Source organism: Electrophorus electricus, chromosome 3, assembly GCF_013358815.1.
Source record: "Electrophorus electricus isolate fEleEle1 chromosome 3, fEleEle1.pri, whole genome shotgun sequence".
In the NCBI taxonomy this organism is placed as follows: domain Eukaryota; kingdom Metazoa; phylum Chordata; class Actinopteri; order Gymnotiformes; family Gymnotidae; genus Electrophorus; species Electrophorus electricus.
In genome coordinates this window covers 12,672,831-12,688,699 of record NC_049537.1, presented here as the reverse complement: position 1 = coordinate 12,688,699, position 15,869 = coordinate 12,672,831, and the positions used below count along the sequence as shown (strand labels likewise).

Genomic DNA, 15,869 nt, shown 5'->3' with positions numbered 1-15,869 from the left:
ACTAACCTGCGCTCCGCGCCGTGCTGTGTGTCATATCCCAGCTCTCCACACAGACACAGCGGCCGGCCTGCTGATTCGTAGCATCCACCTGGTCACCCAGCGGCTCAACTCGCAGTGGAGGCCCGACATGAGCATCTCGCTGGCCGCCCTCGAGCTCCTTGCTGGCCTGGCCAAGGTACGTGCTGCCCGCTGCCCAGCAGAAAGTAATCAGTCCTGAAATTTGTATCAGTTTATAATCATGCCCGTGAACACACAGAAATTAAATGTGGAGAAGAAAGTCAAGTAAGTAAACTTTGATTTAGAAAGCACACCTGAAGAACAGTAGACCAAAGCATTGTACATAGTCAGTAGTCAAGCATAGCTGACAAAAACCTACATATATGACATCATACTTGGATATTACATACCTAATGTTCAACGTTAGGCTGTTTCACATCCCGGGAGCAGCGTCTGCATGTCAGGGGTGACTCAAGTCAGAGGTATAGGAAGGGGCTTGCATATTAAAAGCATTAAAAACCAATGAAAGAACATCCTGCCGTTACAGGATGTAATTCAAGAGAGACTAAAGCTGAGCTGATGCGATGCATCTTCTTGGTGTTCCTGAGCTGTGTACCGCCTGCATGCTGTACTAACTGTAAACAGACTAAGAAAAACTTTAGACCTAACAAACAACAAACTGCAGTAATCCGTGAGATTCATGCATGAATAAAAACACCTGACTTTAGTAATTGAGTCGATTAAAAGTCATTCTTGACTGTAATATGTGATTTAACATAACCACACGTTGCTGTCAGTAGGTAAAACCTGGTAGTACTACAAGGGTTTCCGATAAACAATTTGAATTTAATTAGAAAAAAGTATTATCCATCCAGGTTTTTATATCCTCGAGGCTCTCACCGAGGCGCTTCAGTGAGCACTGATCATTAGGCTTCGGAGCGAAGTAGAGCCGGATGTCCTCGGCGTAACAGTGGAAAGAGATATTGCAGCAATAAATCGAGCGCTTTGCTCTTACACAAGAGAGGTGATGGTGTTAAGAGCAGAGGTGAGTTGACTGCTCAGCCTTGAGACACGGCACGTAGGGCCTGTCACGTACATACCGTTGGATGGAATTCTAAACGGTGGCAGCCAGAGGCGTGAAGGAGCTGGTAGCAGACCGCCACACAGGAGAACCTGAGCGAGCCGTCTGGAGTGTAAGCGTGCCAAAGCTCAGTCAGATCAGGAGGAGGAAGGGTTTGAGAAGTAGGTTCAATCGCTGTACTTGATTAGCTGTGGAATGTGGGATATTTTTAATTGAGACTTCTATAGGGACTATGGGATGGGATGTGACGTGACTGGGCGTTGGCAGGTGCTTTGCGATCTGTAGCGGGTTTCACGGGTCGCCGTACGCGGCGGCATGGAAGCATGAGGAACGAGATGTGGTGACCCTGATCGGTCCGATCGTTGTGGTTTTGGCCTCTTGTCAGGTGAAGGCGATTGTGGAATCTTCGGACCGTAAGCGGGCTGTCAGCTCGGTGTGCAGTTACATCGTGTACCAGTGCAGCCGGCCAGCCCCTCTGCACTCCCGAGACCTGCACTCCATGATCGTAGCCGCCTTCCAGTGCCTGTGCGTGTGGCTCACGGAGCACCCCGACATGCTGAACGAGAAGGTACGGACCACTGAGGCGTGATTTATTTAGAAAGCACCCACCTGTGGCGGCAGCATGGGAAGAGGAGTCCGCGTTGGTGCTCATCCCAGTCCTCCGTGTGCCGTGTGTGATGCTGTGAGATGTTCTTGCATGTGGGAAATATGGGACGCAGGTGTTGAGTGTCGTGTGCTTTTGTGTGGGGGGGGGGGGTGCAGGACTGCCTCATAGAGGTGTTGGAGATTGTCGAGCTGGGTATATCGGGCAGCAAATCAAAGACGGGTGAACAGGAAGTGAGGTATAAAGGTGACAAAGAGCATAACCCTGCCTCCATGAGGGTCAAAGATGCTGCAGAAGCCACGCTGTCATGGTGAGTTCGATACCCCTCTAATGTGATAAAGCTGTGAAGATTAAACACGTTACCCATTATACTTTCAACCCCCATATCCATTCCAATAAAAATAATATGTGGGGATCCATATGCCTGAGTATTAATGAACTGATTATTAATCTAGGGGATTAGTGTAGTTTGAATGCATTCTTAGTTGGCCGTGTTGTCTATTCCTGGCCCGGGTCTGCCGCTGCAGTATAATGCAGGTGCTGGGGGCGTTCCCATCACCAAGTGGCCCCGCCTCCACCTGCAGTCTGCTGAACGAGGACACCCTGATTAAATACTCCAGACTCACATCCACCTCTCACAGTAACTTCAGATACTACGTCCTTGACAACTCTGTCATCCTGGCCATGCTGGAGCAGCCCCTGGGTAACGAGCAGAGTGAGTGAAGCCTGTCACACTTCCTAGGATTGGCTTTATGTTGCTGGAATGTGTGTGACTTGAGTGTTTAAAATAAAGTGACCTTGTTGGGCTAAAATAATGAAATGGCATATATGCAGTCGGTAACGAAGATGGCTTCCTAAAGAGGACATGCTCCCTGTTGTTTGTTTGTTTGTTTGTTTGTTTGTGTGTGTGTATGTGTGTTGGCAGACCCATCTCCATCCATTACCGTGCTGATCCGTGGCATGTGTGCTCGCCATGCCTGGACCATGCAGCTCTTCCACCAGCCTCGAGGAGCCCGAGCGAATCAGAAGGTAAGATGCCCTTCACTCCCCACCACCAACCAATCCCAGCATGGGAGTTGCATCAAAAACCATTCAGCATGCCATGGGCCCACAAGGTCCTGCCAAACAAACAATTCATTCATTTGCTCATGTATTGTCTAATAATACTTTAAATCGTAGAACAATGTTTCATATTTCCATAGGCTGTACTAAAAGCGGAAATGGACCAAATCTATGTTTTGGTTTTCATATGTGACATTGTTTTTCTAAGCAGAGGCCACTTTAATATATGGTGCACCCATTTCACAGACCGTAGCCCAGCTGGTGCCATGCTCTTCGTCAGCCTCTACTCCACGTTTATGACCAGATCTGACCATATTGGGCGGTGCACCATTATCAACTGTTGACACCTTAGTAGTGGAGTGGCACTGGTAGGAGGGCATCTGACACAGCAGTGCTGCTAGAGTGTTAATGCTGCTGCTGGGTTGAAAGCTGCCTGCCAAATACACCCAGATGACCACAGGCCAGGAAGAACTGAAGGATAGCTCACCCAGACTGTGTATGGCTGTGGGACGGGCTGTCGCCCCCAACCGTCCGATCAGGTGGTTGGTCATCCGGGCCCTGTTTCTTACCCTCTCCCCTCAGTCATGAATGTCCGCCAAGCTGTCCAGCCACCTCTGCTGCACATTGTCCCTCGTCCATCCGCGACCTGTCCCACCCACGCGCGCGCGCTGTCCAGTATCGTTGCGGAGACGTGGGCATGCCTGTTGGCACGCTGATGGCAGATGTGCAGCGCTAAGGATTGCTGGGGCGTGCAACGCGAACACGACCGCGCTGAACGTCTCCCTCCTACAGCAGGTCTTTGTTCCTGAGAAACGGCCGGCTCCCAAGAACGATGTCGGGATCCGGTTTAACGTCAAGCACAGGCCGTTCCCGGAGGAGGTGGACAAGATTCCATTTGTGAAAGCTGACCTAAGCATTCCAGACCTCCACGATATAGTAGATAAAGAGGTAAGAAAGGACATCACCCGCACTCAAACTGCAGCTCTGTGCCGTTCGATTATGCTCTATGTAAAGGTTTGTCATCGTTGATTAGGGTTAGAATGGGGCAGGGTCTCCCTTTGACTGACGGGAGTCCTGCATGCTGCGTCCTGCAGCCTCAAAGCGTTCGACGCTGTCGTGAGCTTGACCCCGCACGTGTGGGGACATGGGTCAGCGTCCGCCCGTTTACCTTCCCTCGGATACAAATTGTTCGCACTGCGTGTTACATTCTCTTTGCCGTATGGCCATCTCTGCCGGGGCGCCGCGCCAGCTAGATGTTCTACTGGTTGTTGGCACCCTATGCAATTACTTGTTTTGCCATTATCGTGATGCTATTGAAGACTAGAAGCTGTTCCTTTTTAATTGAAATAGAAGGGGGAACAGAGTTCAATTAAGCACAGTACATTTGAATTATTATGGGGTAATAAGTAAGAGGTTTTTGGCACAAGCCTGGCTGCGTGTTTCAGTATATGATGTTACTAAGAATTGTCATCACAACTATTTGGGTCTTATTCCAGTGGGGCTGTGTGTGTGTGTGTATGTGTGAGAGAGAGAGAAAGTGAGAGAGACAGAGAGATAACACTCAGCACATACTTTCTTAGAAACTCAGCAGAAAGCACCGTTATGAACCCATTTAAGCACATGGTGCAGAAAGACGGAGAATGTTAGAGGCTGTATTCACTGCCTCATAAACCACTTATCAGCAATGGAGTATGAAGTCATTCAGGAGAGCTTGTGCATAGCTAAACCTGTGTGTGTGTGTGTCAGCTGGAGCTGCAGCACGACAAGCTGCGTGGTGTGATGGTGAAGCAGATCGAGTACGAGACAGCCCTGGAGCACTACTCGGAGGAGCTGTGGAGGAACAAGCCCTTCCCTGACCCGCTCACTGACTGCAAGCCCCCTCCCCCCGCGCACGAGTTTCAAACTGCACGCCTCTTCCTCTCACACTTCGGCTTCCTGTCGCTAGAGGCCCTCAAGGTAACAGAAAGCTCCAAACTTCATCTCCCTCCCTGCTGGGTTCATTTTTGATATTTTTTTTATTAGCAGCATCTTTAATGCTGTATGTCCCTGTTTATATCTTTCTTGCAGTTTGTTTAGACACTACACTACACTCTCATGTCTATTTGGCCCTTTGTTTCACATACATCTATTTTTAACCTTTCCAGTGTTTTGTCCGTCACCTTAGCTCTATGTCTCTGAACGTTTGTTCAGACCAACTGAGTTGCCGGGTGCTGTAATAGAAACGCGGTACAGCTATGGGCCCATTCAAACCAGAAGAGGTCGTAGAGGTGGTTTGCAAGGCCAAGATGTTCACTGTGTGTGCACGTGTGTGTGTGTGTGTGTGTGTGTGTGTGTGTGTGTGGTGTGGCATCTCTTAGGAGCCAGGTAATAGCCGTTTGCCTCCTCACCTCATCGCTCTGGACTCGACTGTGCCAGGTTTCTATGATGACATCGGCTACCTAGACTTGTTGCCATGCCGACCCTGTGATACAGTTTTCATCTTCTACATGAGGGCTGGGCAGAAGAGCAGCCAAGAGGTAGCAGCACAGGCAGTGCCTGTCGCACACTACGACCAGATATAGGCACGTGTGTGTGTGTGTGTGTGTGTGTGTGTGTGTGTGAGAGAGAGAGAGAGAAGGAGAGAGAACATGTATTTAGCACTTTGCGGGGACCAAATTAACCCATGATAAAGCTAGATTGCTTAAGGTTAGGGCTACGTTTGGGTATAGCCAGCTCGATTAAAATACCCCACAAAGGCAGTAATACAAAACTTTGTGCATAGATCTTGAGGAACGTGGAGTCTGCGGTGAATGTACAGCCACACTTCTGGAGCTGCTGTTGTCTCTGGGCTGGCCAGTGGATGTAGGCCAGCACCCGGGCTGGACCGGGAGCGTCTACACCAGCTGGACTATCAACACCTCCAATGGCACTCACACACCAGGTACACACGCGCTCGAGTTCCACATCACATCGTGCAGTGCAGTCAAATGTGCAACTTTCCCTGGAGGCCAGCTATCCTTTTCTGAGCCACCAGGCGTTCCAGTTGAAACGACACTGGGTTTAAGCAAAGCCGGCCTGAATCCGGTCAAATCCCTACTCCCATTTTCACTTCACACATGTCCAGATGAGAACGTTGCTTTTCCCTTTTTTTGTCTTGCTGCCCTGATAGATGAGTGTGCAGCTGTGGCAGACACGGGAGGGGGCATGTTTAACGGAGAGAGGAAGGTTCTGTACTACGCCGACGCGCTCACCGAGATCGCCTTTGTGGTGCCGTCGCTCAGCGACTTGTCTGGTGAGCGCCTGCACTTCACTGCTCTTCAGATCGCTTCCGCTTTATTCTCTACTTATCGCTTACTAGAACTCGAGAGAAGGCTGGGATGCAAACTGTTCGACCATTGTATCTCATGAAAGTTGGTGTCTGTGTCTGTGTGTTGTGTGTGTGTGTGTGGTGTGTAGCGGAGTCATCTGAGAACAGTTTCCCCACAGTGTACTCTGATTCCCAGATGGAGCTGCTGCCCAGCCTACTGAAACAGCCCAACCTCACACTGGAGCTCTTCCCCAACCACTCAGACAACATGGGGCCCTCTCAGCGGGTAAACACACACACACACACACACTCTCACTCTCACACCACTGGACATCCAGTTAAATGGACGTAGAATTTGGCAGCATGTCCTGCAGTGTAACAGAGAGGCTGCTGATAACTTTTCCTGTAGCACAGATCTTTGTGTGGTGAGAAGATTCTCACTTTACAAGTGTGCCCTTGATCTGTGCAATAACAAAGAAATAAAAACTGCGTGTTTACAATTTCGGCAAGACTACAAGTGCCCGAGGCTCCTCCCGGTCTCCGATGAGCAGCCCCCCTGCTGCTTTGCCCTGCTTGTGTTGTGTAATGGCTGTTCTCTTCATGACAGTCTCCCACAGCGAAGAGTAAGAAGATGGCAGGCAGGAGTGTACCTCCACTCGGCCCCGAGACTAAAGTGCTGGTGGTCTGGGTGGAGCGATACGATGACATTGGTAAAAACATTTTATGCAATTTTGTGTGTGTGTGGGTGGGTGTGTGGGGGTGGGGAGTGACAGAGCAAAGCCAGCGCTCTGAACTTATTTGATGTTCAAGAAAGATATTCATAAGTATGTATAGAATGTCTGCTGGGCACTGATATGAGACATTTGCACTAACTTTGACACTTTTTATTGATATATATTGTAATAAGTAAGAGACAGTTTAATGTAGGAGTGCACACAGCCATGCTGTAAAATTAACATACTGCTATACATATCGATAGGAGATTTAATGAGAACAATCGTCATCTTCACAGGTGGTCTCACTGAAATGAATGATATTAATCCTGTCAACATGGCAGTGAAGGCTAAACTAAACACTTCTGCATTCACTTGCATCCTGCAGATTATAGTTGCAAATAAGAATTATGAGTTGCCTGCCATTCTTACAAGAAAAAAACAAATCCTTTTAGTAATTATTATTAGTTATTGCTGTAATTAAAACAGCATATACAGGACTAAATATTTTTAGTTTATGTAGTTTTTTTTGCATATTTAGCAAATTCCTACCTAGGGGAGTGATTGCTCAGCTATAATGGTGTTTCGTGGTGTGTGTGTGTGTGTGTGTGTGTGTGTGTGTGTGTGTGTGTGTGTGTGTGTGTGTGTGTGTGTAGAGAATTTCACTGTGTCTGAGCTTATTGAACTGAGAACCAGCACGGGTGTGGAGAGTGCGGTCAACAGTAGTGCTTCCAGGTCAGACACCCCACTACACCCAGGACACCTTACAATGCATATTTCCACAAGCAAAACTTTATTCAGTGAGTTTGCTGTGTGTCCAGACGGGATGCGTTTCTAGAATTTACAGTGTAAATGTGTTGGTGCCTGCGTCAGGCCCAGCTCCCCGGAGAAGGACCGTGCTGGTCATCTTCATCCACCCGCTGAAGACAGGCCTGTTCCGCATCAAGCTCCATGAGCCATGGGCAAGTTCAGCATGGTCATCCCCCTGGTGGACAACATGGTGGTCAGCAGGAGGGCTCTGGGTAGGTGCCGCCAGCCTCACTTGTACTGCCTCGGCGCTGGTTCCGCTCAGGGCTTCGCGACTCCCTCTGGTCATGCCGAGCTCCTACAGCTTCGTTCGCGTGTGCCTCGATCGCGTGGAGTGTGTTCGGGTTCACCCGTTCTGTCTGTCGCTGTTTCCAGCTGCCGGTGAGGCAGACGGTGATAATGCGTGCAGGAGGAAGCGCCTGGAAGCGACTCTTACAGCCCCCCCCAGCGTGCGACGGAAACAGAAGATAGTCGACATCGTTAACCGCTACCGCAACAAGCACTGGGAGCCGGAGTTCTACACATCGCTGTTACCAGGAGGTCGGAGAGTCTAGCCTCTACCCTTAAACGCGGCATGCACACACACAATGGGGCTTCTTCCACGTGGAGAGTTGCTAGGTTTTTTATTGTTTTGTTTTGCTTGTTTCTTTGAGCAAGGCCCAAATAGCCTTTTGCCAAATGGCCCCAGCCTCTTGGCTGTCAAAGCTACTTCATTGCCCATGTGCTGTTTACTAGCTGGTCCAAAACATTCACTCTGGAATGGATGCTTTTCTGCTAGTTCTGTACTCTAGTTCATATGGTATTTTTCTTTTATTTTTGTTATGTTCTCTGAGACTGGAAAGGAGGAAGCATCGATGAAAGACATGACCATGTACTCTAAAACCTCTGTTTGTGATCAACACTAAGCTTAGCGTCAGCAGTGGGGTATATCGACGGGTTGTCTTTGGCTGTTCTCCTTCCGACACACGCGCACACACCAGTGCCAGTCTGTGTTGATGCATTTTATTTTCAAACTCAGGTGGTTTTCCCATTCTTCATATGCATCGACACGGTCACGTAATTTAGTGCACTCCAACGAGCTGACCTCAGCGTCATGTTCCGCCCTCTCTCTGTGTATCTGTCCGAATACTGAATATCATTATCCACAGACTCTGACTTCACAGAAGTCCTTCATAATCTCGGGACTCCACGATGAAAGAATGTTTGTCTCTCCCCCCCCCCCCCTCTTTTTCATTACACGTATTTATGTTACGGTCATGTGACTTTAAAGACTTTCCAAAGTGGTCAATACTTAAAGTCATTGCCAAACTACTGAACACTCCATTGCCTGCATACATTTGATAGTTACTGTTCCCCTCTTAGAGCTCGAGTGGTGGGACGCCCTTGTCTAGTGTTTTGGTTGCTTTATTTCTGCTTTTTTTTCCTCCAGGTCACCATTTCCTCCACCCAATCTCAACTGTGATTAAACTGGGATCCATCCAGATCCAATTTCAACTCAAGTCATAAGGGCTATCTCTCTTTTCTTTGTTTTATAAGTTGCCTTGTTAGTGTAGGTGCCACTTGTTTTTTCTTTTCTTTGCAATTTCTGCTGGATGTCAGAAACACTGGTCTTTTTAGACATTTATTTTTCATCCTTTTTGTTTGTTTGTTTTTGATAAAACATTTGATCCACAGAAATTGTCTCTCGCTTCTACTGAGAGATATTTGTCTCCTTCGTGTTTTGACATATAGCTTTTCAAACACAGGTCACTGTAGAGAGTAGTTGAATGAAATGACTGTTATAATGCGTTACTGTACCTGGTCCATGATGCTCATTCAGCTTATATTACTCTTTTAGTTCCTCTCCTTCCCCTCCGCTTATAAACAAGGAAATGCCTTTAGTCAGTAAAGGACAAGGCTCATGTTCTAATAACACCCCTCAAGATTTTACGGTAGCTGTAATTCAGATATGACGAACAATTAACAAATATTCGGAGCTTGCACACCATGATGATTATTGTGTGCATTGAAAAAATACAGAATTTCTAGCTGATGAGTTGATGAATCTTCCCAGTTTTATTGTAAGAGCAAGTGTAATGAACTGCTTCTCTCACCACCTTTCTTTGGTTGGTTAGAGATCTTTTTTTCCCTTTTTCTGTAAATATTGAAGGCATCGACTTTGTATAAAGTTGGACTTAACATGTAAATATGAGGGTGTGAAAGTTTCGCTCACTCATCTTATTCTATTAGAAAAGGCACAAAAATATGAAAAGACATGCGTTTGTATTTATGCCTATCATATATGTGTCCTAAAGAAACACAATGGGTATTGATGTAACACGTAACGAAATAAAGATTTTAATTAACTTCTTACCATACATTGGTGGTGCTGGTTCGCATTGCCTTTTTGTGGGGTGGGTGTGCGAGAGAGGGAGAGAATGCTGCTATACCATCAGAAAGATTTACACTCTTGAAGATCGTCCTGTTGGTAGAAAGATTTGATTAGTGGCAAGAGTCGATCACTGAGATTTACGGGTTTCTTAGATTTCCACTGGGCCCTGAGTCCGTTAGCAAGACAGCTTTTTACAGGTTTCTTGATTTCATACATGCATCGTATCTTGGTCATTATTCCCTAGGAATTCATCTTTTTTCACCTGTTCTACTGAGATATTAAGCTGTGTGCATGTGATATTTAAAAAGACTTTCTTTCAAACCATTTACTCAAATGCTGATTCATATTGAATTTTTTATATAACTACACTATTTGGCCAAAAGTATGTGACAGTATAATAGGCCATATAAATATGTAATGTCAACCACCACCGCCGCCCCCACTTAGAACTGTAACAGCCTCCACTTTTCTGGGAAGGCTTTCCATGGGATTTTGAACTGTGTAAGGAAGTTGTTGTTTAATAGAGTATTTGTGAGGTCAGTCACTGATACTGTGTGAGAAAAAGCCTGACTTATCTATTTTTCCCAGTGGTGTTCAATGTGGTTGATGTCCAGCTTGGTGCAGGCCACTGGAGTTCCTCATCAAACTATGTCTTTATGGACCTCAGGGGTGTTGTCGTCATATAGGATAGGGCTTTCCCTAACGGAAGAAACGTATAATTTGACTAAAATGTCTTTGTATTCTGTGGCATTAAATTTAAGGGCCTAGCCCACTCCCTTATTCCGAGTCCACCAACTTTCCAGTTGGTGCTGTGGTGTTCAGTAAGGTAGTGTTTTCCTGGTGTCTGTCAAGCCCAGCTTGACATCAGACTGCCTGATACTGAAGTGTGAATCAGTACTGCAGAGAGCATATTTCCTTTCCTCCAAAGTTCGGTGCTGAAAGTTTACACCACTCCAGCCAAAGCAAGGCATTGCACATAGTGATCTTTGGCTTGTGTGCAACTGGCAAAACCAGTTCATGAAGTAGCAGACACAGTTCTTATTCTGAGGTTGTTTCCAGAGGGAGTTTGGAACTCTGTAGGGAGTGATGAAACACTATAAAGTGATTTTACGCACTGCTTGCTGCAGTATTTGGTGGCCCCGCTCTGTGAGTTGGCGTGGTCTAGCACTTTGTGATGGAGATGTTGCTCCTAGACACTTCCATTTCACAATAATAGCACTTACTATTGACCAGGCACATCTAGCAGGGCGGGCAGGAACTTCATTAGCTGGCTTGTGGCAAAGGCGGCAGCCTGTGGGAGGGCCGTGTTTAAAGACACTGAGCTCTTCAGCATGATGCATTCTATTGCCAGTCTTTGTCTATGGAGATTGCACTGCTGTGTGCTTAATTGTATAACCTGTTAGCAATAGTTGTGCTTGAAATATCTGAATGCAGTAATTAGGAGATATGTCCACATACTTTTGGCCATATAGTGCATCAATACTAGTGCATCAAATACTCTCTCTTATTTTTTTTATATATATATATATATATTATATATATATATATATATATATATATATATATATATATATATATATATATAAAGATTCCAATTGAGTAACTGCAGTGTACTGTAGTAAGAGATGAAGAGAGATTCAAAATTGCAGTTAAATTACACAGTTTCCAGAGAAACCGAACATTTGTACAGCGGTCCTTCATAAGCACTCTGCTTGCACAGTTCATGAAGGACCTCTGTCTGAAAAGTCCCATTTCTCTGAAACCTTGTGCACTTCACTACAATTTTGAATTTCTCTCTCTCTCATTCATATTCATATATATATATATATATAAAAAATCTCAGATCGATAGTCTTCCAAACTCCACTCTGTTACACAGCAGCAGAATCCCTCTTCACCCTGAGACCAGAGACGAACCAAATTCAATCCCGCATTTTGAATACCATCTGCTCTTCGGGGTACGCACACACACGCACACACACACACACGCACACAAATCTTAGGAGATGCAGATTGCTAACTGGTGCTCTGCACAAAGAACACTCCTTCACTGGAGCATGACAGTCATGCATGCATGAGTTCCATCTCTTAAAAGCCACACCCAATCCTCTCACCGTCCGGATTGACCTCTGCGGCTGGCTGAGGCTCCAAGTCAGGGGTGAGCTCTGACAAGGAGGTCATTGCGGAAGTAGCAGAAGAGCACCAGGGTGGGTTCATGGGGAGCTGCTGGCCTTTAGTCCTTGGCAGGCTGCACTTGTCTGTGGGCAGGCTGGCCCTCTGCCATGCTGGCCTTCCCCTGCTGGGAGGCTCTCCACTGCCTTCTGCTGCACTTTTCCACATTCCTGCCTTTCAGGCTTGCAGCTTTCCACCTTTCAGCACTCGTCCTGGTTCTTTAATGGTTTGCTGCTTTTAATCTTAATTCCCTTTTCCTCAGTTCTTGCCTCCATCCATCATCACTGGATGAAAAGAACCTATTCAGGGCGGGGATGACAAAATAAGACTGAACAAGGACAAAAAGTTTGCTCTGTACCTTTTTTTATCATGAACTTAGAACAGTGTAAATGTTCCTCTTTAATGTTCAATTGAGTAAGAAAGCTTTGCTATGTTTGTTATGGTAATATGCAGTAACTCATATCTCAGCATACTGTGCATATTTCACTTTTAGAGTGAAAATATTGTGTGTGTATATAGTGTGTGTGTGTGTGTGTGTGTGTGTGTGTGTGTGTGTGATCTCTTATGTACTACAGAAGGGGTAGCTAAAGATTACATTGAAAATCACAGGAATATTCCTTAAATGCATAATCTGGAGGATTTTGCATAATAACCATGGTTGTTACATCATACCTCATCATCCATGAACTCATAGTGACCATCATAGTGGGATTTGAACTTTGGTAAAGTGACACATTTCTTCCCCAGATAAATCTCTCTCTCCCCCCCCCCCCCCCCCCCCCCAAACTCTGTGTTCTAGATCACCTTGAACTGACATTGTTTGACCTTCAGTAAGCAAACAAGTGTCCAGAATAATTGAACATATCTCGTGGACAAACCCATGAAAAAAACCCACACCCACAGTCAATACAAAGCAAAGTCATTTGCTAGGTCCGAGCCTGTTGTTCCCCCTTTCTCTTGATCCATCTAAAATGTTCCTCTGTCTGCCATGATATTTTCTAAAAAGATCATCATGGATACAGATGCATACTGGAGAACTGCCTCTTCTGCCATCTGTCACTGGCTTCCCACATGCCTTTCCTCTTTATCTGAAGGTAAATGAAAGAAGAGTTAGGTTTCACTTTTAATGTCTGATTTCCTTTTTGAAACTCGTGACAGTGCTGCTGGTGTTTCACAAATAACAGCATGAGAAATGAGTTTCCTTTGTGTTCTATTGTCTGCTCTTAGCCACCCTGCTTCCTGTAGGTGTCCTGCGCTCTGTCTCGGAACAGCCGCTGTGAGCCACGCATTGTCTTTTGAAATGTGGGGCGATGCTGCTGTCACCCCTCCAGGTTTTCATAAGCTGATGAGAACGGGAGAGACTCTACCTGGAGCTCGAGTGGAAGATGAAGCAAGCCAAGTTGTCATGGTAACCAGTCCTAACCTGCTTTTGTGCTGAATGTGGAGCAGTCGGAACACGCCGTCTGAGATATCAAATTAATCTGTGAAACGAGTAAGTGAAGCCAGGGCTTCTTTTAGCTCAGCGAGTCGTACATGACCAGACCACATGACATTACATGGAGTCATCGTCCAGGTTATGGTTTCCTTTATTTTGCCTACCAGGAAAAATACACAATGGGGAAATCAGTAGAGTACCCTCGTTCTCCTGAGGCACTAGTGGAGGTCCTTCTCTGTCCCTAAATGCAGGCTTTTGTTTGTTTATTTAAAAGTGCCGTGTGGTGGCTCGCCAGGTCATGGAATAATTTTTTTTTTTTCCCCCCAAGTAAAAAAAAACCAAAAACTTGAAAGTTGAAAGAAAAATGAAATATTTCTGAAGATTTACTAACTCATTATCATCAACTTGCATATGACTGCTCCATACCAAAGCATGTTTATATTAAATGAGTGCCCTATTTTTTTTTTCAATCACTTCATCTTCATCATTATTTTCTTAAGAGAATCAGCCTTGCCAGTCTCTGCATTAAGAATCTTGAGAGGAGGCGCGCACAGAAAACTGGTTTATTGTTCACTGGGCTGTTGTCATGGAAACGCTTGCCCGGCCAGACGAAAGCTATCCTCCATTCGGTCTTGCATTTCTGTGCTTCTCTGTGAAAGCCATGTCTAGACATGCATTATTTATCACTGCTACAACTGCAGTCCGTTATGGCGGTGTACACTCAGAAGATCCTGAGCCTCCCAGCCCAGCCTGCGGGGAGCTGCTGTTCCCTCCACCACGTGGCCCTTTGTTGTGCACATCTGCACTGAACCGACCGCTGCACGTGTCTCCTCGTCTGTCCTAGATAGATTGAGGATGCAGCCTGCTGCCTTCAGCCTGCTCTGGGTATTTGTGCAAAAAGGCCTTGCTTGTTTCCAGTCGGAAATGTAGAGTGAGAGTTCTGGTTGGTTACACACACTGCAGTCAGTCTGTGGGCTTCCCCTTTTCGACATGCTCCAATAGATGTCAGATACGCCGCGTCACCTTTTACCCGCCACTGTGAAGCCTGAATGCCACGTTTGCCATTGCTACTTCATGAGACCCCCTAAATTGCATTTGTTTGTTAATGCAATATGTTTCTAGAATAGTAAAAATAGTATTGTGCAGTGGAAGGAATTAACTCAGTGACGCGGGACAGGGACGGACAAGAATGTGAGTTAATATACGAAAAGTTTTGTTTGCATGTTCCCTGGAACATTCATGAGGAAAGTTCATTACAGCTGACTCGGAAGCAATATAAGATACTAAATGCAAACCAATCATAACCTTTTTTGTTATTGCAGAAGCAAGAGATATTAAAAAAGACTAAATACTGAGCGAGAGTTTTCAGTTGATAATTTAACAAAAAGAAAGAACAAGGTGATTAAAAGTTTGCTGTGTGTGTGCATATATCTGTGTGTTGGGGCGTGCTGAGATTTGAGACTCTGAGACAAGGCAAAGGCTATTTAAACAAGAACAGGTGTAAAGAGGAACAAAGGAACAGTAACTTCAAAAATTGAGAGGCTTGGTGTGAAGGGGTGTTTCCACAACATCTGGGATTCTGTGTAACTTTCAGAATGTAGTTAATTGAAAGATATGGGGTTGCTAAAGGATGATGGTAGTGACCATATAATGTGTAAGAGTATGCTGTAAGAGTGAGATGTGAGATTCTTTGGAAGAGAACATGAGAGAATAGCTAAAAGGCCATTGTTTGGGTGAGGGTAGGGCAGTAGGATGTTGACACACATGCTGCTGTTTCAGTGAGAAAGCTGACCATTTCAGTGCAAACTTGCCCCAAATTCATAATGTGAGCAACAACTGTTGGTTACTGTATATTAGATGGGATTACAAAATCATATTGATTTGGAACTGGATTATTATTAAAGTATTAGATATTTAAATGTTGATTCTCATCGTCATGTTCCTCGGTGACAGTCTTTGGCAGGTAGGGTTGTCTCCTGAAATCATCAGTGTTTGATCGTGATCAGATTAGCTGGGTCTGGTACAGCTTTCAGTAACAAGGGACACTGATGCCTGGCAATCCTCTTTTTGTGGTGTCCAGATTGCGATGGTAAGCATTTGCTTTCTACTGTCGTGTCATGTTGATATGCGATCCACTGCATAAGCTTCAGTGGAGTGTCCATTTTTACATCTCTCCAACCTTCCCACCCCCCCACCCCCCTTCAGCTTCTGAATTATTGAGCACTGTTGTCAGGTGGCCGGAAGGTACTGGTGTAGTTGGGGGGGGTGTGGGGGTGGTGGTGGTTAGAGATTGCAGATTCTTTTTTCTTTGCATCGCTATTGGCTTTTCCTTCCCTCTTGCA

At 45.8% G+C, this 15,869-nt stretch overlaps 1 protein-coding gene across 1 annotated transcript in view; it reads left to right on the top strand.

The window, feature by feature from the left end:
• Positions 1 to 9,907, top strand: part of ralgapb (Ral GTPase activating protein non-catalytic subunit beta) — a 29,061-nt gene extending 19,154 nt beyond the window's left edge. Inside the window, 20 exon segments of the mRNA XM_035524339.1 lie at positions 42 to 175; positions 1,464 to 1,646; positions 1,841 to 1,992; positions 2,210 to 2,397; positions 2,608 to 2,711; positions 3,540 to 3,692; positions 4,491 to 4,700; positions 5,102 to 5,260; positions 5,506 to 5,548; positions 5,551 to 5,664; positions 5,893 to 6,015; positions 6,180 to 6,316; positions 6,638 to 6,740; positions 7,400 to 7,478; positions 7,617 to 7,638; positions 7,640 to 7,694; positions 7,697 to 7,769; positions 7,855 to 7,864; positions 7,937 to 8,080; positions 8,082 to 9,907. Of these exon segments, the coding sequence (XP_035380232.1) occupies positions 42 to 175; positions 1,464 to 1,646; positions 1,841 to 1,992; positions 2,210 to 2,397; positions 2,608 to 2,711; positions 3,540 to 3,692; positions 4,491 to 4,700; positions 5,102 to 5,260; positions 5,506 to 5,548; positions 5,551 to 5,664; positions 5,893 to 6,015; positions 6,180 to 6,316; positions 6,638 to 6,740; positions 7,400 to 7,478; positions 7,617 to 7,638; positions 7,640 to 7,694; positions 7,697 to 7,769; positions 7,855 to 7,864; positions 7,937 to 8,080; positions 8,082 to 8,117 (2,222 nt within the window). The 3' untranslated portion in view covers positions 8,118 to 9,907.
• The last annotated feature ends 5,962 nt before the right edge of the window (positions 9,908 to 15,869 follow it).